At 33.7% G+C, this 16453-nt stretch overlaps 1 protein-coding gene across 1 annotated transcript; it reads right to left on the reverse strand.

Moving 5' to 3' along the window:
- Positions 1 to 932: 932 nt before the first annotated feature.
- On the reverse strand, positions 933 to 2031 carry LOC147386378 (uncharacterized protein At5g39865-like). Its single transcript, XM_086424382.1, has one exon. The coding sequence runs from the start codon at positions 1699 to 1701 to the stop codon at positions 991 to 993; it is 711 nt and encodes a 236-aa protein (XP_086280508.1). The 5' UTR covers positions 1702 to 2031; the 3' UTR covers positions 933 to 990.
- Between the last annotated feature and the right edge of the window lie 14422 nt (positions 2032 to 16453).

Consider the following 16453-nt stretch of genomic DNA (forward strand, 5'->3'; position numbering starts at 1 on the left):
TTTTTTTAAGATTGTTATTAATATATTAACTATTATAAAGGGAAGAACAAATTATATGTTAATTTAAAAAAAATATATCCATCTGATCCCAATGGATAACAATTAACAAGTATTTATACCATCAATTTTGATTATAATTCCAAGGATCTTATATCAAAATCAAAATTTATAAGAATTAGAATAGATATATTTTTTTAATATTTAAATGTTATCGATTAAATCACAATTTTTTTTAAAAATCACATAATTTTTTAAAAAAATTAAAAATTAAAAATCATGATCTAATGGACAATTTTTTGGGAAAAAAATCACAAATTAATTTTATGCTTAACAAGGGAAAAAACTTTGAAGCGGACAGCCCGCATCAAAATTTTGAAGGAACCACCTGCATTGGCTTACACTTGGCATTTTCGGATGCATTCCAAATTTTGATGGACATATAAGGGCGTGAAATTAATTCAAAATGCCACGTGTCATGTAACGAATAGGGTTTCTTCAAATTTTGGAGCGTGCTGCCCCCCTTTAAAGCCGGACTCGCTTACAAGTGGAAAAAACTTTGAAGCATACAGCCCGCTTCAAAGTTTTGAACAAACTCTCTCCATTGGATTAAACATGGCGTTTGCAAGGAGGTGTTTCAAATTCTGACTGAAATGTAGGGGCATAAATAAATTTTAAATGCCACGTGTCTTGTAACGAAGAGGGTTCCTTCAAAATTTGAACCGAGCTCCCGCTCCAAAGTCGTACTCCTTACGAGCGATGGCACCATCGTTGAAGTATAACAGTCCCATTTAATTATTTAAAGGAAGATATAATAATTTACAAAAAAATAAAAATAAAAAGAGAAAAATTCTAAGAACGAATCTTTCTACCGGATACCGATACTAAATTACAAAAAACAAAACCCTTAAAAGTTAAAACTGAAAAAAAAAAAAAAAAAAAAAAAAAAACTTGAAAAAGAAATTAATTTGTTTTCTTTTATGATTGGGTACATCAAGGGGCTACAGAGCAACAAGTAGGACACCTAATCAGACCGTTCTCGTTGCAAGCCAAGCAGCTTCGAAACCCTCCCTTCTCCATATAGCACTTATGGCTACCATCACACTGATCACATAGAACAAAGTTGTACCCACCACATCCATCGCAGACACCTGGCTCAACCACGGGTAACCCTTCAACAATTTTCTTCAACTCTCCTGTTTCATGAAGCTGTCTGATCTCATCAGCCCCACCAACATATCTTCCACCTATGAAAACCCTAGGTAAGGTTAGCTGAGTCTTCCTCCCCAAGATATCTTGCATCTCCTCCAAAAATCCAGCGTCCATCGACAGATCTCGTTCGTCGATCGAAACACGGAAGCCTCTCAAGATGGATCGAACGGCTTTACAGTCTTCGAAGGTTTTACGAACAACACGGAGGCTGGTGAAGTAGACGACAACGCGTTTCTCTGTACCTGCGAGAGAGATAGGTTCTTGGTTGGGTTGTTGGGGTGGGTCGGGTTGGGTGAGACGGTTGTTGGTGGCCCATGTGCGAAGTACGGAAGATGTGACGAAGACGCGGTGGAAGATTGAGGGTTTTTTAAGTGGTTGTTCTGGTTCTTCTTTGAAGAGGGTTTGAATGTCTTTGAAGGAAGAACAAGAGAAATTTGAAGAAGAGGACGAAGTAAGAATCCGACCCGATAATTTTCCCCATGTAGACCACATGAGAAGAAACCAAAATTTGAGAAAAATATCAAGAATTGAAGATCAAAGAGAGATGAAAATTAGGGGGGTTTTTTTTGTTGGATTGATTGTTTGAAAAAAGGATTTGTAGGTTTTTGGGAGTGGGGGTCGCTTTTTTTTCTTTTTTTCTTTCTTCTTTGTGGGGTTGGAGAGAGAGAGGGGTTTGTTTGTTAAAAAAGGATAATTGCTTTATTAAGAGAAATGAGGAGATTGGGAGGCGATTTCCCCTTTGTTTCCTTCATGAGGGTTGGGTTGGGGTGGGGAGGTATGTCATAAGGGGGTTATTTGAGATAGAAGAATAGGTCAAAGTCTGGGTTCTCTATCTGTCTCTCAGTTGTTTTAGGACAGCCGCCTTAATAATTGTTTATAAGGATGATGGAGCAAACCGTGTGTGATATGTACACGATATCCGCATGTGTTGCGCAACACATGGCGGGCATTGAGGGTCCATCGCCCATTTTTCAAAGTTTTAGGTCCCTCTCCCCCTCTCAAACCACCTTTTGGTGAATATCTGATGATATGCATCCCTAGACCTCAGTTTTCTTAAGAGACTAATGGAAAAGACCTAAATGCCCTCATCATCATTTTCTTGTCAAAAGCCCTTGATTTTCCTTTTGAATATCAAATATTAGTCATCCTCAAGCTCTCTCCAATCTCTAGGATGTTCTTTTGTAATCTATCTAATCTTATCCTTAATTCATCGTTTTCATTTGTAGAAAATCTAGAGTTTTTTAGCAAAATAAATCATAATTTTCTTCTTCTTAAAAGATCTTATTTTATATTTCTTTCGAATATCAGAAATCTTCAAGTTCTTCGATTTTTCTATTGAAGTAACTTAAATCTATTCAACCTTATCTCGTGTCCATCATTTTCTACCTTTCCTTAGCCCATGATAGAAAACCCTATATTTTTTTCGCCCAAAATCCCTTCGTTATACATTTAAAATATATATATATACATACTATCTTTTGCCTACAAGTTTGAAAGTTGAAGTAGATAGAAACTTAAGGTTGAAGGTGGGATTATATAGTTTAACCAAAGGGGTTGAACGTGACTAATTTTTGAAAAGAAAAATCAAGGAATTTTGGCTAAAGGTTAAGGATAAGGACATTTAGGTCTTTTCAATTTAGTTTACAAAGAAAACTGAGGTCAAGAGAGGCACGTCATTAGTTTCAAAACATAGGGGACTATCTCCAATATTCACCAAAAAGTAAAGGACCCTATCTAAATCACATTTTTTTTTCTCTTAAATGTGATCTAGGTCATGAGTTGAAGTGCTATTATTATTACTGTTTTGATTTCTTAGAATCGACTACTTGCACCTATCGTTTTTGTTTAGGGCACATCACTCTCCACACCCATTTAAAAAAGACTAACTTCTTATTTGGTAGGAAATTATTGAAGTTTTCATCGTGACCAGCTAAGATCCCATTGAATCTACCTGAAATGATTCAATAAGAAATTAGTAATTGGGATATTGTAGAAACCTACAAAGTCTTTTCAAATAGATTTGGTATGAATATATCGGTTACCAAGCGAAGCTTCCTGTTGTGGTCATGATCCTAACAAATCTCTATGATCCTAGGGTGATTGGTATGTGTAGCCCGCCAAAGAAGAAAAAAATAACTTCATGTTATATGATAAAGTGCCTCATACAAGACCATTGTCCATCGTTTTTGTTTTATACTCCTATCATATATTTGTGCTATCTTATTCTAATTCTTGCGAATAATACTATGTTTTGATCTTATGATCATGGGATTCATTTGAAGAAGAAAGTACTAGATTAACAATAGTAAGATCGATAAGTGCATTTGAGAATCATGGGAAGAATTGGAAGGCCCTTTGAACCATGTTTGGCCCCTTGGGTTCCTGTTGGAGTCGGACAAAAACTTGTTATAGATGATTTAGATGTGAGATGAAGATGTACTAATTCATGGAGCAATTCTGGTTCAAAATTCAGTCCTTTGAATAATACTTGGTGCCGTAAAAAAATGCACAAGGACATGACTTGCTTGGTGACTCCATGCCTAAGAGTTGAACTTCATTAAAAAATAATTAACTAAATTAGAAAGTAAAGATGAAGAATTAAAATACAACATGTCTAAAAATATAGATACATTTTGAAGAATGATCTAAACATTGAAACCTTTAGTTTTGAGAGAGAGTTTATTAGATGTATAGGCCTTTAGATAGGAAAGAATAGGGTATCCAAGATTCTAAACATGCTCTAGGAAGGAACTTTACCAAACAAAATAGCATATGGAGGCAACTACATGGATAGTAAATGGGAAGCATCCATCATGTCGATCAAGATGATCTTGAATTCTTGATAATTTGAAAATAGCTGTAAAATTTTATCATAACTCATCCGAGCCCATTGGGATTTGTGATTTTTAGTATAAAATTATTAATATTTTAATAATTTAAAATAAAATCATCTAATTGACAATTAATTAATCCACAATTTAATTAAATAAATATTCATTTATATCTTTACTATTATAATGAGAGAATGCATAACAGAAGTGGCTCGACACCAAAATTTAAGTGGCCATAGATGCTCCAACTTTTATATTTAAATTTAATATAATCACATCCATATTGGCAAAAAAGAAAATTGTAACCCACGACTCTATAATTATGTTCCTTAGTTTTTAAAATTACAAAAGCATATTTTTTATTATGTAATCTTCAAAATTCTTTTATTAATATTCTATATTACAAATAAGCCCTTTCAATACATGTGCGTTTTCACATCCCACCTCCACATTATTAAAAAAATTTCAATGATTTGATTTAGAGGTTCATTATTTTCACCCACCTAATTGCTTATCTCACCCATTTTACTACTTTTACCCACCTAAAGAGTGGTGAATATAGTAATTTTAATTTTACTGTACGCACTCACCATCCTCTATTGAATATGATTTAATCTCCTGATCCTCCCTTCTTTTTCTTCTTCTCTCCTTCTTTCTCAATCTTCTTCTTTGAATTTATGTAAGTTTCAACAATGATTTCAATTAGGGTTTCAAGAAACAATCCTTAAAGCTTGCAAAATAGGTTAGCAATGATCATGGAAACCTAAATTTATAATCTATTAGTTGTTAGAAAATCTCAATAGCAAAATAAAAAATTTAAACAAGTTTTCATTCGATAGATCAATATTGAATTTGCCAACATAGATTTGATAAGAACTTATTGAATCTACCTAAAAGGATTTAATAGGTTCCTACCGAGTCATTTTTGGTGAATTTGGTAGGATCCTACTCGCAATGTAAATTCTTAGTAGCTTCCTGTCAAATAAAAAATAGTTTTTTTCAAAGTGGATATTGTGGTACCCCCGAAATACTAATACAAAACCCCATGTTAGATCTTGAGGTATTAAGTGATGCCTCAAAATTTTGGCATGGTTTTTCCTGTTTATGTTAGCATTTCAAGGCACTCAACCTATTTCACTTGATAAACAATATACATAATATCCTATATATACATACAAAAATAGAATACACAGCGGGAGTTTATATACATCTAACAACGTAAAGTAGATCATAGTACGAAAGAAGTAAATAATATATACAAGATTACAAAATACTCTCTCTCTAACATAGTCCTAACACTCAATCCAAAATCTATCATACAACCTAGACGGACTGACGTTGCTAGTAGTTATAGCCCCAGTACTTACTAGGTAACGGACTCTGATCGTCTATCTGACCCATTAAATGGTCCTCACTTACCAGCTCTATGCCCGTCTCACCAACTACAAATTTTGAAACTAAAAAAATGGGAAGAAATAGTAAGTAACAATGGTTACCCAGTAAGTAAACAAATAATTCTCACTAATAACCTCATCCTAGTATGAATGAGTAAGCATTTTAAATCATGTCAATACATGCAAAATTTCACAGAATAAACTACGATTAACTAGTACATATAGTTAAGGATGAATAATTAAACAGTTAAAAATTCATATCACATCAATCAGTAGTACCCATACTATAATATTTTCATTTTATACAATTCTAATTGATTAAATTAAAATAATAAGCATGATTTTCATTTTATAATTCAAAATAAGGTAACAGATACATAATACACAATAATGAAGTAGTAGAATTATATAGTTGAGATTTTATGATTGGATTGTTCCTAGTCAAGATATGATGTTCCAATTTTTTACTGGTTTTTAGTTCTTGATTTTATGGTCGGTTAACCATTTATCCAATTAAAATTGATTGTTTGACTTGATCGTAAGCATGAATCTTTTTTCGACATGTTAAGATGTTCTACTATTATAGATTGTTAGTAATCATTAACCAACCATTTTTGTCTACGCCTATCAAGTGTGCATGTGATTCTCATTATGCATCTTCATTTGTGCATGACTACATTTACAGTACAAGTTCACTGGTAAAGATAGAAAGGAATAAATCCAAATTTTAGTTGTGATTTCACTCACATACGCGTCTAATATCATATATGAGTTTGGTTGTTCCTACCGTACATCCCAAAATAGTACATTACTCTGGATGATATAACAGACTATTCCTTCAAATATTCATAAGCTCTTTAACAATTCACAAAATAATTATATGTATATATATATATCATTTTTTTAAAAAAATAAATAAGAAATTGACTCTATTGAATTGAGAATGGATATCTAATTTCCTACCATACAATTGTGGTCAACCAGCCTAAAATAAATAACAGTAAAAAAATTAAACTAGCGTATTGTGTTAACATAATCGTAAATAAATATGCAATAAAAAATAAATTATCCTTGGATATCCGTTCATTAACCTACACATTACATAACAATGTAAAATGCAGACATCACCTCTCGGGTGTGATTCTGACATTTTATCATTTCATCCCATTTTCCCATTTTTCAGGTATTATCACTTTTCAATTTTTGGAATATAAAATTCATTTTTCAATATTTATGGAATCAAGTAGGAGACGAACCAGCTTCAAGTTGGTAGGGAGGGTTAATCGATTGTAAATCTTGTTAAATAAATGCAGAGATTAATATGTGAACTAAGACTTTGGGCAAGTCGAATTCGTTCCATAGAGACAATGAAGATTCAAAGATTCATTCGGTTAGAAACCAAAACAAAGTTTTGAAACAGATTGATTTAAAAATAAAATTGATTTGTTGCACAAATGAAATGAAAATTAACTTGCAATTAAAATTTAAAACAGAAAATAAAGAGTAAAAATCTGAGAGAGAAAGCTTAGAGAAGTCAATCAAACCTTTGTAAATCATCCATAATATAGATTAGTTCTAAGAGATAATTCAATCCATAGAACAAGTCATTGCTCATGGATGGGAAGGTGAAACAATTGAACCATTGAAAGTAATCAAAAGCTATCCATGAAAATACTAATATGATTTAGATTGCCTAACTTATCTTCTGATTTTTCACAATGCATAGCCATTCTTGAACTTATCTAAGTAATGGCTATCTAAGTTGGATCAGACTATAAGCTAGATTATCTTAATCATAAGGGAACTTTAAGAATAATAAACATGTAAACAAAGTAAAAATCTAAAACTATATTAGAGGGATGAATTTGCTCTGACTTTCTTAACTTCTCTAATGAGAATTTAGCCAATAATCGTTAGAATTAAAATTACAGAAATTAATAAAAGAGCAAAGAACATGGGTGAAGAAGATGATGATCGATGTGAAATTCTTCTTCTATATCTCTCCGAAGAATTACAAAAATAATGAAATCCCACTCTTGATGTTCTCACTACACTCAAGAGCTTTCTCAAAAGGAAATTACAGAGAATTCTAAACAAGAAAAATAAAAAATTACAGAATAAAAGAAGAGCCTAAGAGGGACCCAAGAGGGGACCCCTTCTCTAAAATCAACCCTCCAATTTATAATGTTCGTATTCGGGTAATCGGGGTGATTTGACGGATAATTCGATTCGAATGACCAAATCAGTTACAATTATCGAAGCTTCTGTACGAATCTCGAGGATAAATTCCTCGAGATGACCGTGGTGCGATCTTGGCTAGCCATGACGCGGTGACGTGGCACTCAAATCAATTTTGCTTCGGCTGATTGTTTACTCTTTGCTCGCATGTTGTAACAATAATTGTTACGCTTTTTATTGGTTTCCGAATGTGCCCTTTTTACCTGAAATTAGTAACAAACTATTGTTAGCCACATTAATTTGAGATTTAATATAATTTATTATTATTTTAAGGGAACTAGTACTAAAACTTTGATAATCTTGGTGAAATTAAGGTCCCAAAATGAGATTATTGGGACCTTATCACACCCCTAAACCTCAATTTTGCTAGTCCCGAGCAAAATTTAAATCTAAACAACTCATCTTTCATGAGGTTCCCGACTGCATTTAGCTTATGCAATAAGCCCTTAAACCCCTAGGTTACCCCTAGTGGACGAGTTTGACTTGTGAGGGTTTGCAGTAAAAGAATATACCCACAAAATTCTAACATTTTACAAAAATATTAAAATCAAAATCAAAATCAAAGTATGTAAAGTGAATATAACGACATTTCATAAATCAGTCAAAGGTCATTTATGTTTGAACAAAGTTCTAAGTTTTTATTCCTCATTTTCAGAAAATTTGAAAGATAACTTTAATGCTTGTGTGATTTTCTGATTTTTTTTTCTTTTTAAAAGCAACATCTTTTTAGGAACAAGATTTCACATCCTAACTGCTAAGAATGGTCGGTTCTACCTAAGTTCTAACTCGAAACTAAGTATCCTGTCTGGGATTGTGAGAGGTGTGTATATTCACTTTAATACCTCTAAGGGACTTTATCTGTGATATTCTAGTTTACTCACATTTTTACCATTGACGGCTTTCACCCTACTGCGTTATTTGGTCTCATTGGACTCTTTTTTCATTTTTGCAGTTCTAGCCATCTTTGACATTTTTCTCATATTTTCTGCTTCTTTTTTAGATTTTATAACACTTCACCATTTTCTGGTATTTTTTTTACAAAAAGCAGGTAGCCCTTTTCAAGGTACCCAGTCTAATCCTATGGTTGCTGCCCAAGTAATACTAACTTCAGTTCTATTTTTCTTCTAACAAGCTAACCAAGAGACAAAGAAGTCATAGTTCACTAGACTAGATTTTTCCTAATACTCTAGACAGAGAAGAGGGTCAACTTTTGTTCCATAAAATCTTATCTTTCCAAATACTTAATCAGAAGTAAAATTTTAAAGTAATTCTTTCATAATTTTCTTAATGAGGAATAACCAAAAAGAACTTTTGATCAAAAGTTAGAACATGAGCCTGAGATTTGAAATTCATATGTAAAAAATATATATAAAGATTTGGAAGAAAATATTTCGAAAGTGTTGAATATTTTTAAATTTTTTTTTAACATGAAATTAAACTTGCAATAAAATAAACATGAAACTAAATTACCAATGAAATGCAATGCAATTGTGAGCTAACCTAATACCCCCAAACCTAAATGACATATTGTCATTAATATACAAGCAGCAAGGAAAAATAAAAATGTTAGATCACACCTGAAACTGATTGGGCATTAATGTGCAAAGTCTTGTTATAACTAATCTGAAAAGAATGAAAGTTATAACAATGATAATTTCTGAAATAGTTTATCCTTTTTTTTTTGAGATGTATAAAAGAAATCATTCCTAAAATTAAAAAAAACAACCTAATTAAGAAATTAAAAACATCCTAATATAAAATTTAGACCTATCTTAATCCGAACATTCAATGGTCTATGTCTTCGTCTCCTCAATATAAACCAACATCTGTTGCTATTACTTAATCAACAATTGCTGACTAGACTGCAGTCCTAGTGGTGTTGATTGATTGGGTTTGAGAGTGGATTTGAAGATGAAGAGAATGAGAAAGGGACTAATGTTAGAGGTTTTTTTTTTTTTTTTTAAATTTATTTCCTAACTACACTACTTATTAAAATAAAAGCACATGGGTTGCCTCCCAAGTAGCGCTAAGTTTAACGTCTTCAATCGGACCTATCAAAAGGTCTGATATGTAGGAATTTTCCTAACATTTATTTTAACGAACACAACGATCGACTTCCAACCCCAATTGATAAGTAAACATATTTTTACCATCGTTAGGACATGAAAATTATTTTTTTAAATGATCAACAACCCTCGTTTGTCCCTAGTTCTTAATGTCATCACCCTTTCAAAATAAGTTTTAATCATCGTATTCCCAAAGAGAATGAAAGCTGTAAGACATGAAGGGTCTTTACACTTTTGTGAAATGATGGGTTGGATAGGATACGAAGTTGAATCAATAATGATCAGAATTGATGTGACTAACAAATTAGAATTGGTCATTGATTCCTCCTGGACAACAATCTCCTCTAATGGCGGATCAATTTGCTTAGTCAAATTTGTACAATCAACTTGCTCATTGGGAATTTGAAACATTGGTTAGCTCTCATGGGTTATCTCATTTGAAAATTGACCATTCTCTCTTTCTTCTAAGGGCACAATAAGCTGACCTAGTTGGACTTTCATCGCTGTTTCAATTGGAATTGTAACCTCATTGGTTTGAATTTGAACTTCAATTGAGACAGGGTTATCAATTGTTGATAAACAATCATCGAAATCTTCAAAAGAGTAGAACTGGTTACTAAAGTTATTTTGAAAGGATGGTGGATTTTCTGAGATTGAGATATCCTCATTTTTAAATTTATCAAATTTTCCTTCTTCTAAGGATAACGTTAAGTGACTCAATTGAATTCCTATGTTGAGTAAGGCTTGACCCATATCCCATTGTTGTTGATGATTTAACAACTGTTGTTGATGATTTAGCAACATTTGTTGATGAAGCTGTTGTTGTTAAATTAAGAAAGTAAACATCATAGACTCTAATGACGACGATTGAGGAGAAAACAAATATAAGTGAGTGGATGTTGGCTCAAGCTCTGTAATCGGAGAAATGTTGAGAATCATAGGATTATTGGGAAATTATGATTGGATTCATCATCGAGGTGTTATGCAAATAAAACTCATCATAGTTATCAAAATGACTACTCTGAGTGAACTCGTTCTGACACGGTATGGAATTTTTGGGAAACAAATTATCTACGTGGTATGGTTGGTCGAACAAATTGGGTGTCGGCATCCAATACGAGTTTTGAGAATGATGCATATTGGCCTGTGTAGCATGAAGCATGGGCAGACTCGGACAATGCTCAAGAGAATGATCATAATTATCACATAAGCCGCACGAGATCAATAATTCTCTCATAAACTTCATGATGATGTAAATCTGCTCGAGGTTCTGTATCTACTATAACATACACTATGGACTTGCACACAAGAGAGGGAGGAATTCACACGTGATCATTGGGTTCCTAAGACTAGACAGATTCTAACTGGTTCAAAGGATTAATCAAAGCCTCCAACCCAAATATCTAAAATCAGAACAGTCAGTTTAATCTCCAGAGGAGGGGTGGCGCACAATGCTGAGCAAGAGCACTCTTAGATCACATCTTGTCTTGAATAGACGTGTGTCTATCCCCAGAATTCACGTAGAACTATAGGGTAAGATTGCGCTTAGGCACTATTCACGATCAAGAAGTGTAGTTGGTACAACTTTTGATTTAACTTTGCTTAATGAGCTCGATGGAACCTAGGGTCCAGTCTAACCAAATTTTAATTAATTAATTGGCTGTGAATTCAATTTTCCTAAAAGGGCAAGATATCGCTAATGAAATCCGATTCTTATCTTATGGTGCCATCCTCGTAAGGGTGCCCTTATTACTATGTGCGATCCAATGTGTACAGATTAGTCACTCAAAAGTAATACAGAAACTCACTAACGAGAGATGCGTGAGTGTTTCAAAAATTTACCTCCCGTTCTAGACGGGGGATGATCGAGTTGAGTCGACTCGGGCCACCAACACCAAACTTGGTGTACGAACCCGATAGTTTCATCCCACTATCGTCCGTCCCTAAATCTATTACAATCCGAGCCCTCTCAGATGAAATTAAAAATTAATACAAATCCAAGTTCCTAATACAAATTATTTTCTAAAAAAAATAATAAAATGAACAGAAAATTGAAAGTTGTTGTCTTCTTGGTCAGGAAATCAATTTGGTGGATAAAAGTTCCACGTGTCGCGTTTCGTTGAAATCCGTCTAGTCCTTCACCTGAAACTAGCAAAATTATTCAAATCAGAATGCTAAGAAAAAAAATAATATAACCATTACAATGTTCATAATGTCAGAAACTTTGTCAACAAAAATCAGTAAAAATTATTTCCACGTCACCGTGGAGCACCTAGGGGCAACTGCGGCGCGGTGAAATTTTGATGAAAATCGATTTTTCAAATTGGAAATGGTTTCTGATATCCTGAGGATTGTAATGAAAAAATTTTCAAATTTTTTTCTTTTCGTTTGACTTCTATTTTAAGCAAAACAAGTTCGGTTCTGTTTCGAAAATTATTTCAAATATTTTCCGAATTAGAAAATGAATCAACTCGCTGTCCCCGGCAGCGACGCCATTTTGATCGATTGTAAATCTTGCTAAATAAATGCAGAGATTAAGATGTGAACTAAGACTTTGGAAAAGTCGAATTCGTTCCACAGGGACAATGAAGTTTCAAATATTCATTCGGTTAGAAACCTGAAAGCGCCCTCGATCCGCGGGGTACGCGGATCCGCTTTTGGCCCTTGAGGTTTGGGAGTCGCCACCTAGTTATTACAGTCTAGGAACCAAATTGACCCTACAATGGATAAAAAGAACTAATCTACTATAGAAATCTGGATCCGGGAATCATGTTACGGGGTTGGAAGGTGTTAGGCACCAACCCCGCCCCGCCAATGCCAGTCTCTACTTATCCCAAATAGATCTACATTGCTAATGATAAACCTAGATTAAAAAAAATAAAAAAAAATTTACCTTTGATCTGCAAAAGTATTATTCCCTCAGATCTGGTTAGAATGGCTCCTTGTACCGTATTCCTTACTTCGTTCTATCTCCGGATCTGATTCTTAATCTCCGAGGTAAGGTATCTCCTTCTTGGATCTGAGTGCTTCAAATTTGTTGTAGATTTTTGGGTGTTTTTTAGGCTAAAATCGGAGTAGGGGTGTTAGGGAAGGAGTTGGGGCTCCAAAATTAGGGTTTTGGGGAGGCTATAGAGGCTTCTTTACCTACTTTTCCTAAGGTTTTTTCTTTGATACGAAAATAGGGTGTGGAGGCTCCTATTTATAAAGTTTTTTTGAAGCATTTAAGGTTTGATTAGGGTTTCTTTTAGGGTTTCAATTAGGATTTTGACTTAGTCTTTAGGGTTTTAGGGTTTTGACTTTAGTCTTATGAGATTGACTTGATTAGTTTAGATTAGGATTTTGATTTAGGGTTTTGACCTTAGTCTTATGAGATTGACTCGATTAGTTTAGATTAGGGTTTTGATTTAGGGTTTTGACTTTAGTCTTATGAGATTGACTTTAATATTTGACTCTAGTCTTACTTAATTGACTTTAATTTTGACTTTAGTCTTGCTTAATTGACTTTAATACCTTGACTTCAGTCTTGCTTGATTTACTTTTAATTTTTGGAGAACCCCCCTCTAAAATATCTTTAATTCTTTGGACCCCCAAATGGAGGGGTCCTTAAAGAAATATCCCACGAACCCTCAACAATTTTACCCGAAAATCCGATTGATCAATTTTTTAGGTTCAAAATTTTAAATTAATTTTATTAATGTTTTACTTTAATTATTTAATGTTTTAGTTATTAATTTCGAATTTTTTAATTATGAAAATTGTGAAATTACCATTTTGCCCTCGGAGGGGATTTTTTACGTTTTAAATCATTTTTCAATGTTTCAGGATGTTTTGGAATCAATTTTTCGTAAGGAATTTAATGGGAATGTTGGTTTTTGTCATTTATGAAGTTTTTTGTATGAAATAATTGTGAACTTTATGAGGGGTATTTTCGTAATTTTGTCAAATTTTGTGAAAATTGGCGAAGTGGTTTACTTGATTTCGATTTGTTGTTTAATGTATTTGAGTGGGTTTTCCTAAGCGTAATGCAGGCTCTAGGGTTGTTTTGATGTTAGGGGTAATTTGATAATTTTAGTGATTTTTATCGTGAAGCTTCTTTTTGGTTTGCAAGATGATGATTTCTATGTTTCTGGGGTCGTATTTTCCTAGCGTAGCGTGGTTTCTAAGTTTTGTCAGTTCGAGATACCTCATCCGGATTTCTGAAACATATCTGGTAACAAAATAAAGCATTGGAATAGACATCCATCATTGGGAACCTTTGCGATCGGGTCGACGAGTTGATTAATCAGGCGAATGCAAAAATGGGGTGTCTACAGATGCCCCTCTTTGGCAGAGGGTTGAAGCAAACTAGATAGCAAATCTATTTTGGTAGATAGTGCGATATCTGAATGCCAAAGCTAGTGACAATTCATTTTGCAGCCTGATTTAGCAATTCGTCGGGGTGTTCGGATCCTTGAGGGTAAACTCTCCCCGAACTAAAAGAAAATGTCAGGTCCTTGAGCGCGAGCTCTCACTGGCAGTGTCAAATCCTTGAATTTAAAAAATTCTCATTGACTGATATAACAACTGTGCAAGTGTGTGATTTAAAATCTGAGATAAATTTGAGTAAAATATGAGTATAATTTGAGCATAATCTGAGCATAAACTGACCATAATTCCGAGAAAACTTTCGACGAAAACTGAGCAAATTCCAAGATAACCCTTGGCGGCATCTGAGCAAAATCCAAGATAACCCTTGGCAGAAACTGAGCAAAATCCAAGATAACCCTTGGCGGCAACTGAGCAAAATCCAAGGTAACCCTTGGCGGCAACTGAGCAAAATCCAAGATAACCCTTGGCGGAAACTGAGCAAAATCCAAGTTAACCCTTGGCGACAACTGGCGGAGCATAATCCGAGCAAACCCTCGGTGGCATCTGGCTGAGCAAAATCCGAGATAACCCTCGGCGGCAACTGGCTGAGAAAATCCGAGCAAACCCTCTGTTGTCTAAATTTACGCACGCAAGTATACGTATCGAAACAAGTAATAAAGTGATAAGAAAGTATCGTTCCCACGGAGACTAAATACCAATCTATTGCTAATTACCAATTTATCTCACTCTAATTTTATCCAAACAAAAGTAAAAAATAGGAATTAAAACTAAACAAGAAAACTAACTGAGAAAATAAATTTGTAAATTAAAATCAATGAGTGATGAAATCTAGGTTTATAATTTTCCCCAAACAATCCACTTAATTAGATTACCTTTCCTTCTATGATAAATTAATCCACTACAATTGTCACCCCAGAACACTAAATTCTCCACAAGCCTCTGTCGATGGTCATGTACAAATACCCTTCTAAACTACTCCCTATATGTCTATGAGAATTAAATTAAGAAGAATTCATTAAGAATAAGCTCTCATAAGGGATGCACATACAACTTGAGTATATGTCTATCTCAAATTAGCATATGTTACTCTATCTAGGTCATGAACACAAAATAACTCTGTCGATATTATTAAGGTTCACCGAATCAATTCAATCAATGGCCAGTTAATTAAATCGCATTAAACATAGGATAAAATAAACAATCACATGTGGAATCAGAGAAGAAAGAAATAAATCTAATCAAATATCATGAATGGGTTCCATTATAACCCTAGAATAGAAATTAGTTCAACATTGAAAAGAAAACAAAATCACAAAAGTATTCACCTATTCTTAGAGATTACAAATATCAAGAGAAGAGATAAAGTTTAGAAAGATAAAACTCAAAAGTCGAATCTCCAGCTCTCGTCCTCCTTCTCGATCTTGTGCCTCCAAGAAAAACCCCAAAACTTCTGTCCACAAATAAGGGTTAAACTTTCCTATTTATAGGTATGGAGTCATTAGGGTTTAAGAGTCCCAAAATCCGTCTCTAATTCGGTCACCACAAATTAACGTGTAAAGCTGGAAATGTAAGCAGGCCATGGCCTCCCAATATATCATGCCGCGGCTTGTATTTTTATATTTCTGTTATGCCATTCTTGAATTCCCACTGCGGTATCATTTTCTATCAAGCTGCGGCTTGAAAACTTTTTAGCTTGTATGCTTAGCTTCCTTCTTCCGAGAGAACCAATTTGGAGTCCGAATTTCTCCTAAACGTATGCACCTATCCCAATGTTCCATATTGTTCATAATCTGTAAAATAAGCATAAAAATCAAATAAAAACATATAAACACATAAAAAGTATAAAACTAACTAAACTTAAATAAAAACAACTAAAAGACTCTAAAATTAACAAAATATTATATTTAAAAGTGGTTAATTCGTAGGTATAAAACCTACTCATCAAATACCCCCAAACTTAACATTTTGCTAGTCCTCGAGCAAAACAAAAACAAAGAAAAACCTAACTAAGGGAAAGAAATCTAAAATAAAGAAAACACAAGTGATGATAATAGCTTGATTCTCCACACTTGCCTCAAAGATTGTACAAATTTCACAATTCAAAAGAAAACTTTAGAAATTGAAACAGTCAAGATTTTCAACCCAAATGTCATTCAACCTCACCTTGAACCATCCACATATGTGCAAACAACCCCTTTTCACTTAATCAGTTTTCAACTCAAATCAGTTTATGCAATCAAGAGTAAACACAGATGATCTCTAGATATTGAAATTGATGAACTCCATAGGCTTACTTTTCATGCTATTCTCCACTAATGTAGGTTGTTACTCAATCAAGAATCAATAG

Source organism: Akebia trifoliata, chromosome 14, assembly GCF_017979445.1.
Source record: "Akebia trifoliata isolate Shusen 1 chromosome 14, ASM1797944v1, whole genome shotgun sequence".
Lineage (NCBI taxonomy): Eukaryota > Viridiplantae > Streptophyta > Magnoliopsida > Ranunculales > Lardizabalaceae > Akebia > Akebia trifoliata.